The sequence below is a fragment of the Thalassophryne amazonica genome, chromosome 3 (assembly GCF_902500255.1).
Source record: "Thalassophryne amazonica chromosome 3, fThaAma1.1, whole genome shotgun sequence".
NCBI lineage: Eukaryota > Metazoa > Chordata > Actinopteri > Batrachoidiformes > Batrachoididae > Thalassophryne > Thalassophryne amazonica.
The window spans coordinates 39788765-39805209 of NC_047105.1; the positions used below are offsets into that span (position 1 = coordinate 39788765).

At 39.9% G+C, this 16445-nt stretch overlaps 1 protein-coding gene across 1 annotated transcript in view; it reads right to left on the minus strand.

Annotated features, from left to right (window-relative positions):
- Positions 1 to 3962: 3962 nt before the first annotated feature.
- LOC117506568 (protein CBFA2T2-like) overlaps positions 3963 to 16445 on the minus strand; it is a 37878-nt gene continuing 25395 nt past the window's right edge. The window contains 7 exon segments of the mRNA XM_034166080.1: positions 3963 to 4815; positions 4818 to 4859; positions 4862 to 5096; positions 7455 to 7645; positions 9819 to 9887; positions 12039 to 12225; positions 13992 to 14077. Of these exon segments, the coding sequence (XP_034021971.1) occupies positions 4751 to 4815; positions 4818 to 4859; positions 4862 to 5096; positions 7455 to 7645; positions 9819 to 9887; positions 12039 to 12225; positions 13992 to 14077 (875 nt within the window). The 3' untranslated portion in view covers positions 3963 to 4750.

A 16445-nucleotide genomic window follows, 5' to 3' on the forward strand; every position in this document is an offset into this window, starting at 1 on the left:
GAAGAAATGCCCCTATTGTATAAATAAGAAACATTTTGGATTATTTAGCAGAAATAAATAAATAAAAATGAATAGCGATTCTAAGGGTATTCCAAAAGTATTTTTTTAAATGCCAAAAGTATCTTTCCCTGTGTAATAATGACAAAATACACTTGTTGAATAATTGAAGTTTGTGGTGTTTTTGCCCAAGGCCGTCAGATACAATTAGACATTTAGTTTTTTAGTTCAGTGCTGTAGGGGTGCAGGTATTTTAAAGTGAAACATTTGTTTAATTTAATTATTCTATTTGTATATTCAGAATTGCTGGAAATTTGCTAAAGCAAAGCAAATACAATAAATAATTCAAGATTTGTAATGTTTTTATTTATTGTAAGAACCACAACTACACTTCATATTTCATTATTTTGTGATATTTTTGGTTATTTGTCATATATTAGTCATAAATAATATTAAAAGCAAATTGATATTTAATGGATAAGCATTTGCTGCTTTTCAACAATCTACACACAGTATGTTTAATCCGAGCCTCAGAGAGCCGATCGGACGGTATAAAGCAAAACTGCACATTTCAGAGTGGCCTTTTATTGTGGCCAGCCTAAGGCACACCTGTGCAATAATCATGCTGTCTAATCAGCATCTTGATATGAAACACCTGTGAGGTGGGATGGATTATCTCAGCAAAGGAGAAGTGCTCACTAACACAGATCTATACAGATTTGTGAACAATATTTGCAATCAATGGGTCTTTTGTGTATATAAAAAATGTTTAGATCCTTGAGTTCAGCTCATGAAAATGGGAGCAAAAACAAAAATGGTGCATTTATATTTTTGTTCAGTGTAGATCAAGGGTACAACTTGTATTGTGAGGGAGTATCATGTACAACATTATGACTATGTCCTACTTCCTTGAGTATAATCCATCATGCAGGTGCCTCAGTGCTGAGTATCCCAGGAATGGGAATAGGCTAAGGGAATGTTCACATATCACCTGGTTGCAGCAGGCAGATGGCTACTTGCAGGTGGTGGGGATGGACTGTTTGTTCTCCTGGGTGATTGCCAAGGAGGACCCATGGTGGTTCCAAAGTATGGCACCACCACATGCTCTCTAACCTCACCTACAGACCTTTGAAGCAGCGAGACATATTCTCTGATCAAATAACTGAAGTGCAAAGGGCATGAGGTTGTTGCACCTTCTATGAAATTGGAGTTACCTAGTTTTTGTAAAGTGCACAATACTGTACAAAAAATTTTAATACTGTAAATCCCTAGCCCTAATACCATAACCCTGACTTAGAACTGGTGTGGACCAAGGGAATCTGAGAGTTAAATTAAAACACAGTGACAATGTTTGTGAAGATTCCAGCTTTTAATGAATTCCTGGACTCAGTCATCAGAAGTGTATCTGTATGTGGTGAAAGGCATTCACTTATCTTGGCAGTGACATAATGTCTCTGGGTCCTTGGCCTTTGAGACTGAGAGGCACCTAGAAAGAGCTTGTAGAGTCATGAGGTCACTGGACAAAGTGCTGATATCTTTGCAGGCAAATGAAGGTCCAAGTCTTTAGGGTCCTGATGCTGCCTGTCTTGCTGTATGGTTGTGAGACTTCGACGTTAAACAGTGACCGAAGAAGAAGACTGGATGTCTTTGGTACCGCTAATCACATCATAATTCATTGATCCAGTTAGTGTTTGTTGTCTATGTGGAATCATGAAGTGCAAACCGATAAGGTTAATCAAAGGATATGACTAAATGTGTAACGTTGTGTGGTGTTTTTGCGTGACTCGAGTTAACTGTCTGATTCATGCTTGCACTCTTCCTCCATTTGAGACATTACATCAGAGACAAAAAAAAATATAAATTTTGAAGTAATTCTATTTATTTTGTACTTTGTGTCAAAGATATCTTTTCATATGAGGTTATAATCTCATAATAAAAGAACGTGTTAAGGAACAACAGAGGAAACAACATGGCTCAACAAAATAAAGGGATTCTCTCATAATATTCTTTACAAAGTCATCTTACAACAAACAAAACAGGAACGTAGACTGTCGTGACAGCAAAGTACAATCAATCAAAGATCTGCACTAAACGTTTGACTTTAACCTAATGGAAATATAAGGTGAACAGCGCAATCTGCAGATATCAAGAGTTTGGCTCCTGAGATTCTTTGCGGGACAGAGTCACGACTCTAAACCTTCACCACATCAACGTAAGCACCGGAGCTTCTATTTTTTTTATTTCATAAAAGTATTAGACATCTTATCATGAACCAACTTCATCTGATCCAAACACTGCTATGGTGAAAGATCTGAAGAATCATCTGACCCTCGAATACACAACTGCTGATTTGGACAGGAAACTGGAATGAAGACACAAATCTTTCTGTGCTGACTCAGTCCAATCATTCAAACATCTTTTGTGAAGATGTTTGCGGATTACAGATGGGATTTATCCAGTTACCGGATGTGGAATGCACCTTTATTATTGTTACATCAACATGGCACGATGACATGTAACAGGCCATATTAAAAATAAAATTAAATTTAAAAAATAACTAAAAATTACTCCCAATAGCATATACTGATATTTGTTAGTGGTTAGCATTACATATGTGGCCCAGTAACTGAGGTTGATGTCAACTGTTTAAGTCAACTGCAGTTAGCATGACATTACTGTTAGCTGTTACTTTATGCTAATAGTAACTGCTAATACAATACAACATGCAACATTTGACACTATTACTGTCAACCACAGCTAGCATGAACTCAGTATACTAATGGATGACGATAGCGTTTGACGCTGTTCGTATACTGAAGTCATGATAAAAGCAGTTAATGCTAACAGCAATCAGTAACACATTAAAGGATGTAGTGTTTGACAATGACCATTACTGTCAACCACAGTTAGCATGACTTCAGCATACTAATGCATAATGATAGTGTTTGACACTGTTACAGTTAACCGCTTTTCACATGACTTAAGTATACTCGTGTGAGGACAGTGACTGGTGCTGTTAGAGTCACCTGCAGTTAGCATGACAGCAGTAAGTAACAGTAACCGCTAACACGTTACCACATGTTGTGGTTGGTTAACTGTTACGGTCAACCACAGTTAGCATGAACTCAGTATACTTCTGCATGAAGATAGCATTTGATGCAGTTGGTTAACTGCTTTTATCATCATTTTAGTATGCTAACAGCAACTGCTAACATGTTACATGAAATCAGTATACTTCTGCATGAAGATAGCATTTGATGCAGTTAGTTAACTGCTTTTATCATGATTTTAGTATGCTAACAGCAACTGCTAACACGTTACCACATGTAGCGTTTGACAATAACTTATGGTCAAAAACAGTTAGCATTAACTCAGTATGCGTCTCCATGACGATTGCATTTGACACAGTTAACTGCTTTATCACGGCTTTAGTATGCTAACAGCAACCGCTAACACATAAGCGCATGAAGCGCCCTGACACTAACTGTTAGTGTCAACCAGTTAGCATGACTTCAGAATACAAAAGCATGAGGATAGCATTTGATGCTAGTTAACCACTTTTAGCATGACTTCAGCATAGTAATGTGTAACAATAGTGACTGATGCTGTTAGTCAACTTCAGTTAGCATGACTGCAGTATGCTAAAAGTAACCACTAACACATTACACATGTAGCATTTAACACCTCACGGTTTCTGTTCATATTTTTTTTTTGTTTTCTGAACTATTTTGTGTGAAGCGCCTTGCAGCGACTTTTTGATTTGGCGCTATATAAAATTAATAAATTGAACTGAATTACTGTCAACTGCAGCCAGCATGACTTCGGTATACTAATGCGTGAGTGTTTTCTTTGGTATGGCCTGTCAGTCATCACATCACATCATACCAACGTAACACTGTCTGGGATACAAATATCTACATTTCATATCTGGAAGTCATTTATCACTAAAAATATAGTGAACAAAATTCCTCGTTATGTTTCCCTTTAATTAAAAAATGACAGATGGGGTTCAATTCACTCTTGCTCACAAAGACAGAAGTAAAAAACAACTCTCTCTTTAGTGGGTGAAAACTTTGGTGATGCATAAACGGGCTAAGATACCTGAACACTTTGATTTAATATTGCTTTGACAAACTCTTTACAATAGTCACTTGACGGCACACATTTACACACATGGAAACCTGACAAGAATTTGGCAAGCAAACATTTATGTGTATAGGGGAGCTGCAGAGAGGACTTGGCTTTGTCCTACAGGATGAAGACCGATGCTTTATGGCCGGTACGATTACACCATTTACATTTACCACCACCACCTCTGGAACTTTATACACAACAAACTGAGCATATTGCCTGGGACGCTTCATTTTAGACCTCACTGATTTTTAATCTTCTTTCTCTCCGTCTTCCCCAGCCAGAAATAAACTGAGATCACTTGTCAGTTTTTAAAGTCCCTTCGCGGATCCATGATCTGTGGGTTTTGGACAAAGATAAACATGTTTCCATCTGTTAGGGAGATCTGTACGTCCAACTGATGCATCTGAGACGAGTCCTTGTGTTCTTTTCCAAAGCCAAAGTCCCAGCTGACATATCTCTCAAACAGTCATCCCATAATCTGTCCTTTTTTATGACAAAGATTATGATGAAAAATCTGGTGTCCTAACTTAATCCACAAAGAGGTCCCTCGTGCTGATGATGGTGATTTAATCCTACTCGCGGGAAAGGTGTTAGATTAATCACTGGTGTCCTCCTCTTCCTAATGTCCATTGGTCTCAGCGGTTGAGGGCGGGGTAGAAGGGGTGGAGGAGCGAGACGCAACGAAGCCTTCTCTCCTGCTGGACTGGAGACTGAAGGTACACTATCGCCACCTTGAACCCAGCAAGACCAACAGGAGACACCCCGGTGGCGGCGGTTGCTGTGGCCGTGGCGGCTACCCTTGTTGCACTGATTGCAGACACGGGTTTGGGTTGGGTCTGAAGCCCCGGGCTGCAGATGAGGTGATGCCTCTCCCAGTCTTTATGCTGACAGAAGGAGCCGCAGTAGCGAGCGGCGTTGCAGCCGCTACATGTCTCGCTGGCCTTACGGCCACAATTCCAACAGCACTGTGGAGAAAAGGAAAGTGAAATAAGTTGTTTTAAATCTAAAAATATAGAAGATGTGACAGGTGATTGTGTTAATTCACCACATGAACAAGAACCATCCAGGGCTATTATGACGTCACTATGGAGCTAGTTAGATAAATTCTAGTTTATACTTTATTATTATTTATTATATTTATAAGTGCTAATTAGATAAATTAGACCTGCAGCAATCCACCAATGGACTGCATTTATATAGCGCTTTTCCATCTGCATCAGACGCTCACAGCACTTTACAATAATGCCTCACATTCACCCCGATGTGAGGGTGCTGCCACACAAGGCGTGGCACTACACACTGGCCAATCAGGCCTGTATGGTAGAATGACCACACGGATGCCACTCCTTGGTAAAAGGCACATGAAAATTCAGTAAGGTATATCTTATATATTATATTCCAATTTTAAGGCGGTACTATGCCAGTATACAAAGGTATATCTAAATATCTAAAAAGGAAGAGTAAAATAGCAGAGTAGAAAAGAGTAGAGTAGAGCCACTTAGGTGCTTGGTCTTGAGAACCAGGGATGGTAGGTTAAAAAGCTTTTTTATCCCATGGGAACTCTCCCTACACACCCAAGCAGCTCAAGAAAAAAGTATACATGATATAATAAGTAATAAGACATAAGAAGGATAGACATCACAGGAGAAGATTGTAGTAAAGGTAATTAGTATGTATACTAGTAGTGAATCAAATATAGTTAGTAGGCTAAGCTATAGAAGCAGAAGCTGTGAGTGTGTGAGTGTACTGGTATCTATCTAAAGTAACTGTTAGCATACTATAGGAAAATAAAAAGTATAATCATTATGTTATCAAATGGAAACCTAAGAACTTAGGTACTATATGTTGATATCTTCAGAGGAACCTAAACTGATGAATCATTAAAAATCAGCAGCCCACCTGGAGTTTGCCAAAAAGGCACCTGAAGGACTCTCAGACCATGAGAACAAAATTCTCTGGTCTGATGAGACAAATATTGAACTCTTTGGTATGAATGCCATGTGGCATGTTTGGAGGCACCATCCCTACAGTGAAGCATGGTGGTGGCAGCATCATGCTGTGGGGATGTTTTCCAGCAGCAGGAACTGGGAGACTAGTCAGGACTGAGGGAAAGATGAATGAAGCAATGTACAGAGACATACTGGATGAAAACCTGCTCCAGAGTGTTCTTGACCTCAGACTGGGCGATGGTTCATCTTTCAGCAGGACAATGACCCTAAGCACACAGCCAAGATATCAAGGAGAGGCTTCAGGACAACTCTGTGAATGTCCTTGAGTGGCCCAGCCAGAGCCCAGAACTGAATCTGATTGAACATCTCTGGAGAGATCTGAAAATGGTTTTACACCGACTCCCCATCTAACCTGATGGAGCTTGAGAGGTGCTGCAAAGAGGAATGGGCAAAACTACCCAAAGATATGTGCACTAAGCTTATAGCATCATATTAAAGAGACCTGAGGCTGTAATTCCTGCTACAGGTGCATCAACAAGTTTCGAGCAAAGGGTGTGAATACTTGTACATGTAATTTCTTAGTTTTTTATTTTTAATAAATTTGCAAAACATTCAAGAAACCTTTTTTCATGTCATCATCATGGGGTATTTGGGGGGAAAAATTGATTTACTCCATTTTGGAATAAGGCCGTAACACAACAAATTGCGGAAAAAGGGAAATGTTGTGAATACTTTCCAGATGCACAGTAGTTAGGCTATCACCGTGGCACTTGGCTAGGTCAGCCCATCAGGAAAAGCAAACACTTTTCGTGACGGGGTATGAAAAAACCGTGAGACCCGGGGTGGCTCCACTTAGTGGCAGAGAGCATGTGCCAAAACAACATCAAGGTTGTTTCTGAGCTAGCTACAAGTAAGAAGCCATGCTAGCTAGCTTAGCGAACCATTGCAGTAATGACCAAAAAATAAGTGAATTAATTGCACGAAGTCCTAATCTATCTGAAGCTATCTGTTTTTGGAACAGTTTGTGCTTTGCTACTTCGAGGATGTCCGAAAATGGATTATGTGACATAGCTAGCTAGCGTGACGTGTCACACACTGTTTACACAGTATGTATGCTTGTTACCTTCAAGGTAATAAATATGAAGACAGTTTGTGATTTGGTACTGATGAAAATTTGTGTGTACCAACATCGAAATTTTGTGAAATATTCGTATAGATGACTTTTACAAATATTTCACTTCCTTTGTACAAAAGCACATGTAACACTGAAGTATGCTGAAGTTCTTTAAAACTGACTCTAAATCTAGCACCCGTAAATGGTATTGCGTATATGGTATTTACTGTACTGCCTCCACATTGACCATGTGTGTTCACCTCGCTGGAGTCCTCTTGCTCATTGATGACCAGGATGGCATCCTCCTGAGCCTTTCTCTTTGCCTCAGCCAGAGTCTTTTCCATCTTGGCCCTCTCAGCTGCAATCATCTCAAAAGCTTTTTGCTCAGCCTCTGCCACTGCCTTCTGAACCTCATCCATCGCCTGACGCTTCACCTCATTGACTGCTTCCTCTGTATAGAGTGGAAATAAAAGTATTTTTGCTTGAAGACAGCTTGTTAAGGTCTGCACAACACACATATTGGACTCGCGTCTACCTAAAACACAATATTTCTTTCAGTTTTATGCATTCTGGCTGACAGTCAATGGGACTGAAGCCAATCGGCACCACCTAAAGTGGCAAAACTATACCTTCAATCCAGCATCAGTACATGACCGACACAAAAATGTATTATGACCTCTCCAGACGGGTAGCTATAGTCATGCAGGGGTCAATGAGGGATTACACAGGGGTTATATTTCAAAAACACTTCAGTCAATTATGCCTCATTATTGGACTATTTACAGTCTAAGGTAACTGATTTGTCTGTGGTGGACAAGTGATACCACAACACTTCCAAATTAAGACACAACACTAACAAATACAGAAAACAAAAATACCCCCCCCCCCCGCCAAAAAAACCCCATAAATTTTCCATCAGTTGCATTAAAAAATATCTTGCATATTAAGAAAATCCTTGCAAACAGAGGATACAAGCAAATCAAGCCTACAGCACATGCAACAATTTTATTTGATAATGTATCTGCTGCAAATCCAGAAAACACACGAAAACATACAACCCCAATTCCGGTGAAGTTGGGACGTTGTGTAAAATGTAAATAAAACCAGAATACGATGATTTGCAAATCCTCTTCAACCTATATTCAATTGAATACACCACAAAAACAAGATATTTAATGTTCAAACTGATAAACTTTTTTTTGTTTTTGTGCAAATATTTGCTCATTTTGAAATGGATGCCTGCAACACATTTCAAAAAAACTGGGACAGGGGCAACAAAAAAGTGGGAAGGTTGATGAATGCTCAAAGAACACCTGTTTGGAACATTCCAGAGGTGAACAGGTTAATTGGAAACAGGTGAGTGTCATGATTGGGTATAAAAGAAGCATCCCCAAAAGGCTCAGCTGTTCACAAGCAAAGATGGGGCGAGGAAAAAAGTGCTGTAGATATCCACAACATGAGGTGTGTGCTTCATGCAAAAGAAACAAAAGCACTGACAACATGAAAAAAGGTTTCTGCATGGAGGAATTTTACTGACGGGTCACTCAGCCCACTGCAAATACAAATATAATGTGACAAATATAGAGAGCTTATAAGAGTAAAAACTTCAATAAAGTCAAGTTACTCTGCTCTGCTGACCAGGTACTACTGCATGTGCTATACCTCAGAGACAATGGACAGCCACAATCCATAGAACAATTTATGTGCGTTTTCTAAATTAGCAATTAAATTGTTACATGTACTGTAGATTTTATTTGATTGCTTATGATTGAGTGTTTTCTCCTTTTGTACTTTCTGCATATGCTAGTGTTGTCTTGTACTGTAGCTCTCTCTCAGCCCCCATCATCGTGGTCTAAAAGAGCAAAAACAGCAACAAAAGCCTACTTGGTTTTGTACAGGTATCAAAAAGAAATTGCTGCTTCAATTTTGGTAAAAGAGCGATGCACATTTCTGATTAAAAGGAGTAGTTTTGTCCAATTTAAATGCCATGTCCCCAAAGAACTGAGCAAAAATCCACTAGATTATATTGCATATGCCACCACATTTACTATTCCAGTGTAATTTGCCCAAAACCTCAGAGAAAGTGCCATGTTTCTGATGAGGACAGACGTGGGCTGTCCCCGGATGTAGGATTATTGCATCATATTGCATCACTCTTTAGTGTCCACCCTCAAATGAGACTGTGGTGCCCAATTGTCAAAAACCTGGTATATGCATTATGCATAGTGACCCCAAGAAGATCATCATTTGTGGGGTCAAAAGGTCAAAGATCAAGGTCTCTGGAGCCTACTTTGCAAAATTCTCATGAGCCTAATGACCTCTTTTCTAATTGTGTGATTGTCACCACATTTGGTTTGTGTGTTAGGCGTCGTGACACCAAAAACAATATCGATTTTGCGGCCAAAAGGTGAAAATCACTGAACTGTACTTTGTAAAAAATGAAGTCACTTGTCAGCGGTAAGGTTATCAATGTCTGTCCAGGGAACTGTGGGTTAATGTAGACTATGTGCTTGTTAAAAGTAAGGTCTCTTTGATCCACAGTCTATTCAACAAAACTTTTTATGACCTCTCTGTAACATAAATTTCAGCCGCACTGAAAGGTTCCCTTTTCATGGTGGTCTTACCAGCTTTCCTCCAGATCTCATCTGTAACGTAAGCCGAGCCTGGCCGTGGACCAAAGTCACGTTGAGAGTCTGCAGGAAATCAGAGTCAGAGGGGATTATCACCTGCCAAAGCCGACACAAACTTCAAGATCAAGGCTTGTCGAAATAATGGACGACTCTGTGAGTGGCGGTTCAATAAAAGGTAACAGGTGTTTGCCAAGAATGGTCGTACAGATGGGTTCACCAGGCCGCAACAATACCTTAGTCATCGCTGTGGCATTTTGTCATCTATGCAAAACACGTCTGTGCACCGCGACAGCGCCAGCGATCGTACTGAGCCAATATCTGACAGAATAGCCGATATCTGACAGTATCTGACGTTTGTCAGACAAACGCTACCTGCTTCTTTCTCGCCGACGCCGCCAGCTGCTTGTGTGTTCATTCTCTTCTTCCCATTTCACATCTTTAATATCCTCTCTTCCACCGTCACTTCTCTATTTGCATCCTCTCCCAAGCCTGCATTCGCCCTTCCAACTGCCATTCCCACCCCCCCATTTATAGCCTTCGTCAGCTCGGGCCCGGCCAGGCAGGCTTCCCGGCTGGGGGCCCAGATGGTGCTCTGGCGAGTCAGCCAGCTCTGGGTCTCTGAGCCTGCAGGACGGCAGGACGGCCCTTCTGTGGCCGATATGGCCGAGGCCGGTCCTGGCACCTGCTTGTGACTACAGACCAGCAGGGGGATGGTGAGGCTGGCACTCAGAGAGAACTCTGCCAGCACAGAACAGACCGAGGGACTAACTGCCGAGGGACTCGCAAACACAGACATGATGGTTGCAATTCTCCCAATGACCACCAGATGGTGTATTGAGTATGGACTAGAAGAAAGGCTGTCCTGGTTGGTGTTCAGGCTTTTTAGTGTCATCAAAATGAATTGAAAGTCATTCAAATGGCCGTCTATTGAATTGCATCTGAACAGATTGGAATTAATGTTGATTTTCCCAACCTCAGACGTTCCTGACAAACATCCGAGTTTGGAAGACTAAACTTATGATGCTCATCTATCTTGATAATTCAAATTAAATTCAACAGTCACCTCTGAGTTGCATTTTTTTTTTTCTATAATGGCCTCAAAGTGATACAGACAGTTTTGATTGTGTGCTGCCACATTTTAACGTATTTCTAATAAATGACTTTGGGCTTTTCAAAGCAGTTAAAACAATATTTGTGTTTTGAGATGCGAAATGAAAATTGTTTATCACAGTACAGTCAGGTTTCAAAAATATTCTGACAACCACAAATAGTCCATGGACCTGCAGTAAATTTGGACTTGATCTGTACAAACATAAGGTAGTAATCCAGCCTCAGTATATCATGGCAAACACAAAAATATATGACAGCCATCCCAGGGTGGTCGCTATATCCAAGTACGACGGGTCAAAGAAGAATTACACAGGGGCCAAAATTTAAACATTATCCAATCATATTAGAAAGTACACCACATTATTTATCTAATCATAAAGTTTCCAAAACAGTATAGTTGGATTATTTATGACTGAATGTTATGGAGTTATGGGGTAAAAATTGCAATAATGGTGACAAAGGTCAGTTTCAGTTTGTACAGGTGTCAAAAGTTAAAGTTGCTCCAATTTTGGTAAAAATTGCAAATTATTAGTTGAGTTAATGGGATTAATCAATAGAATTGTTTTGACTATGTTGAATGTTTACTGTCCAAAGGCCACTATGACATATGTTACCGCATAATGTGATAACTAAACAGATGGTGCAACCTGCACGCTTTAAAACCATTCTAGCCCACCTAACAATTTACATTATATTCTACCAAAACTGGAGCAACCTTCACTTTTGAACCCTGTACAACTTGAAATATAATGTCCACCAATCACAGACACTGCCGTTTCAATTTAAGATTGTGGGTAGTGTAGTTCCTTTCGGTGAGGTCCTTACACAATGTCGCAGCTCTTAGTATGTCTATTTTGGGTGGTTACAACTTTTTAACCCATGATCTAAATCCTATCCTATCATCTATGATAATAATGGGATTTTTATTTTATTTTTTTTTTACTCTTGGAACTGCACTGTTGAGCTCTATACAGGAACAATGTAAATAAAATATATATATTTTTTATTAATATTTGACTATTTAACAGTTTCTTTTTATGTTTGGGCAAGTGTTTTGCTCTCATAAAAACCTCAAAAACAAAACATTGGCATCTCTAAACCCACCTGTTTCTGCAGGGCTGTGTGTTTTGGAGAAGGGGGCGGGACCCGAGCCTCCTTTACGTGGATCCTCCTGCTCGCTAGAACGCCGCCTCCAATAGTTGAGCTCCTCGCGGTCTGACTCCTGACATCTTCTCAAGACGCTCACGGATCTTCGTGTCTTTTCCACCATGTCCACAATGCAATTCAACACCTGATAAAAGATCATTAAATGAAATGTAAGAAACATTTTCCTATTGTAGAACTGTGGGGGTCATGAATCGTCCAGTGAAACAGTAACTCAAAACATATATATATTAGCTGTGATAAACAAACAGAAATAAGCATTTAAAAAAATACAGGATGCAGCACAACATACACATCAGAACTTTCTTCTCTAAATTTTGTTGTTTCAGTGGAGTAGTATGTTTTTCTTCTTTGTGCATTTGTGTACTGTGCTTGTGTAATTTACCGCGAATGCAGTTGACATAATTAGCAAAAAGTGAGGTCACATCATGCTAATTCTCAGGGGTTTGCACGCTTGAAATAAACACAGGACACATGAGGCTGCAGTTGTAAATTTAATAACAAGTTAGCTGACAAACCAGTTTAATGAAATTTGATGAAGAAGGATGAGCCGGAGAAAATACAGTTAAATCTGACAGATTATGGTAAAGCCACAGCCTTTTATTTATTTATTTATTTTTAATAAACAAAATATTAATGAATGGATTGCTGTGAAAATATTGGAGCTGTTCTCGAAGAGTCCAGATGAAAATTCTACATAACGGTTTAGAGATGGGAAATAGCCTGCAATTAGCAAGGCGATCATACGCGCAATGAAGTCAGCGGGTTCACAAAATTTCAATCATGAATGCCACACTAACTACAGCATACAGCTGAGGACCAATGAAACTTGTTTTTGGCTATGATGGCATCTTTTTGACATAATATGCAGTTTTATTATATGACTACAATGCTACGCGTGCTCAGATTGGCTGATTTCCAGTCTGATATTTTCCCATATCAGACCATTATCATGACAATCGGTCTGGATCGTGGATCAGATTCATTAGAAACCAGAAAGCTAAAAACACAATAAGAAAAAAAAACAAGTCAGACATGAACATACTCCATAAATATCTAAACAGCATTGGAAAAAAACACACACATAAATTGAAAGCTTACCAGCTAACGACCAGACCATCTGTTAGCACGTTTTTCATGGAGGTGAAGCAAACAGGTCTCTGACTATTAGCCCAAAACCGTCAGCAGCTTTCATATTTGGGCGATACCGCATGTTTGCATGTTATATATATATATATATATATATATATATATATATATATATATATATATATATATATATATATATATATATATATATATATATATATAATATCCATATAATAAATGAATTATTAACTTTGCTTACTCGAGCTGTATGGGCCTATCAAACCTCTGCCACTGCTGCTTGTTTAATTTTTTTAGATGCCTAGTAAGGTTTCTTGAAGCAGTTTCACAAGGATGGATAAAAAAACAAAACAAAACAAAAAGTTCTGGACTACAATAACAGATGGCAGTACTGTCCAAGGTGGATCTGGAGTAATTGTTTTTGGCAGTAAAGCATAAAACACCGCCATCAAACTTCCCTTGAGTAGTGGCAAAATTTTGATGCCTTTGTTTGATGTCTACGTGTCCTGTAGATGTTCTGAGGGTGTGAAAAGATAAAACACTTTTGCTCAGAACCACAGTAAAAACCAGAATGACGCATTACTGTTGCTAAGCCCTAATACGCCCATCTGACAATGGCTACATTCCAGGCCTGACCCAGCGTTTCAACAAGTTTTTGAAAGTAGCTTTCAGAAATAGATGAACAGACATGGGCTAAAACATAACTTCACTGATGGATGTCTGCATTTGGCATTCTGTCTGTTTCATACATCTCCAGCTGTTGGGGGTGTTTATCTACAGACTTACATGATCCAGATGCCTCCATTCGTCCGCCCACTCTCTGTCGGTCAGTCTGTGGTCCACCGGCTCTTCTCGGTAGCCTCCATTAGTACCTGATTAAAAGACACAAGAGATGCCAATGTGATTAACTTTATTTTAATGTACTGAAAGCACAGACTGTACATATAGACCGGACAAACCCTCCGTGACATCACCCATAGGTTTCCTGAAGACCTGGTTTGAAGCTCAATGTCACATCTTGGTAGTGCCTCACTCCGCCAACCCATGAGTGTGTAAAGAGGTGGAGCGTGGGCAAGATCAGAGTGACCTGGGTGGCACAAATGAAGCCCAAACATGGCCACTGATCTCATAATTACCAAGCGAGCTAACATTAAGTGGCTATGTATCTTTGTTTAGGTATTTGATTAATGGATATTTTTGCAGACCGGGCTGTTGTTTTTATAATGGGCGTCTTGGGTGCAGGTATTAAAAACTTTGACCATCAGACTGGCTCAATAACTGTGGCACAATCACTTTAGCCAAAGTCAAAAAGCTATCAACACCTGTTAATTAGTGCTCATATTGCTAACATACAAATCATACTAAGATTTCACTTAGTAGAAATATTGCAGCATCGACTTCATATGCTACGGTCACATCAGCTACAAATGACGGCAACATGCAGTTGGCTTTGTTGCGCGATTGGCGTTCCCTGGGCATGATAGATAGATCTCTTTCAGTGCAGCTTCTTGTTCTGACTTTAACACGAAGTTAACACCCAAGTCTTTCATCGCCAACTGTAAATGGTAATGAAAAACATTCCAATCATATCTTTCTGAACTCTTCCGCATCAAATTCTATTGTGTCAGTGTTTACAATGCTCATAAACGTTTAAGTTTCTTAAAAATTTATTATGGCCACTCTTAAAACTTCAGTTCTCTTTATAATTTTATTACTGGTAAAGTTTAGAATTAATTTAGATGAGATATACTCATTATCTCACAGGAATATATCACAATTATCTGGGAACTACCATTTTGCATAGGAATTCATCAAGCACATCAGCCGCAAGTGCGTACTAACACAGAATCAATTGTGGATTGATTCACTTTTGGCGCCGGAGCTTGGAGCTTGATCGGAAGCCACAAGTGGCGGCAAGATGAACGCGTGTTTGTCGTACACTTCTTATTTAACCACATAAAATGGATTTCTATTTTGAAACAATTTCACAGCGTATCGATGAAGCAGTCATAATTCGGGAACACGTTTCACAAACAAATGGCTGTGCATCCCCACTTTTCTCACACGGCCGAACAGACATATGCTCCAAATTAAAGGTAATTCCTTTATTATTCCCAAAAATTAAGAATGAAAGGAGTGAGATAAAGGAGACAAAATGGGACAAAGATGGACATGAGCAGGAAAGGCAGACAGAAAGAGAAGTTCGCGAGGCAAACGAGACTTGCCAGAGCCTGTGCGCATCTGGAAGTCAGCTGTCAACCACACATGCACCCACCCCAGAAAGCTCCCTTCGCGCCTCCCCTCCTGCAGCTCAGAGCATTCCAGCAGAGAGACGCTCAGGCTGAGTGGAGTGGCTCCACTCCTAAACACAACCAGCCGCGCCGAGGACCATTTCAACCTTGCGCACGCAGCGTTTGTTTTTGTCACTTCAATGTCATGGCCTCCACCTAAGCTGCTTTTTTTTTTTTGCTAGGCGTTGTCAGGAGGCGCTATGCACCGTGTGCCTCGTCATTGCGGAGGCTTTGTGTCGTCAACCTCTGTGTGTTGTGGTCACCCTACCTCGTGCTTGCGACTTTATGCGAACGCCACACGTACAGTGGCACAAACAGGACTTGCAGTTGACATCTGTTATTTATACACGTCAAAGCGAAATAGCACACGTGTAAGTGCAGTGCTGATGACTTAAGGGTCAACAATGTGTTGCACCGTGTTTTTCAAGCCTTCACTAAGACGAGATGACGTGCAAACTATCACTCATAAAAGTCACGAATGCCAAAAAAATGATTTGTGCAGTTTAAAAATACTTTGATATTTATACCAGTTCCCTTTGAGAGAATGTCTTCTTCTCATCATCGAGACTCTTGTTTAATATACTTTTACTACTGCCAGTTGCTGGTTCAGAGAATACTGCAGCAGAACGTGTGAAGAATAAACATGTGCACCATGCATGATCAACCCATCTATATGTCCTATAAAAATATATAACTTACTTGAACTGTAACATACCGAAACATTTAATCCAGCAGCCTCTTTGGTTTACTGTAAAAGCCCAGATTACAAGAGTGGGTCAAGCTGAAGGGGTATCTGATGTATAACTGTGGTATCTGAACTGAGATTTTTCATGGGAGAGGTTGTTATATTTGGAAAAAAATGGACTTGTCCCTCTCTATTGTCACCAGGATTGCAGCTACAGCGGTAATACAGTGTCCCACATGCCAGACAAGATACCTGCAAGAGTCA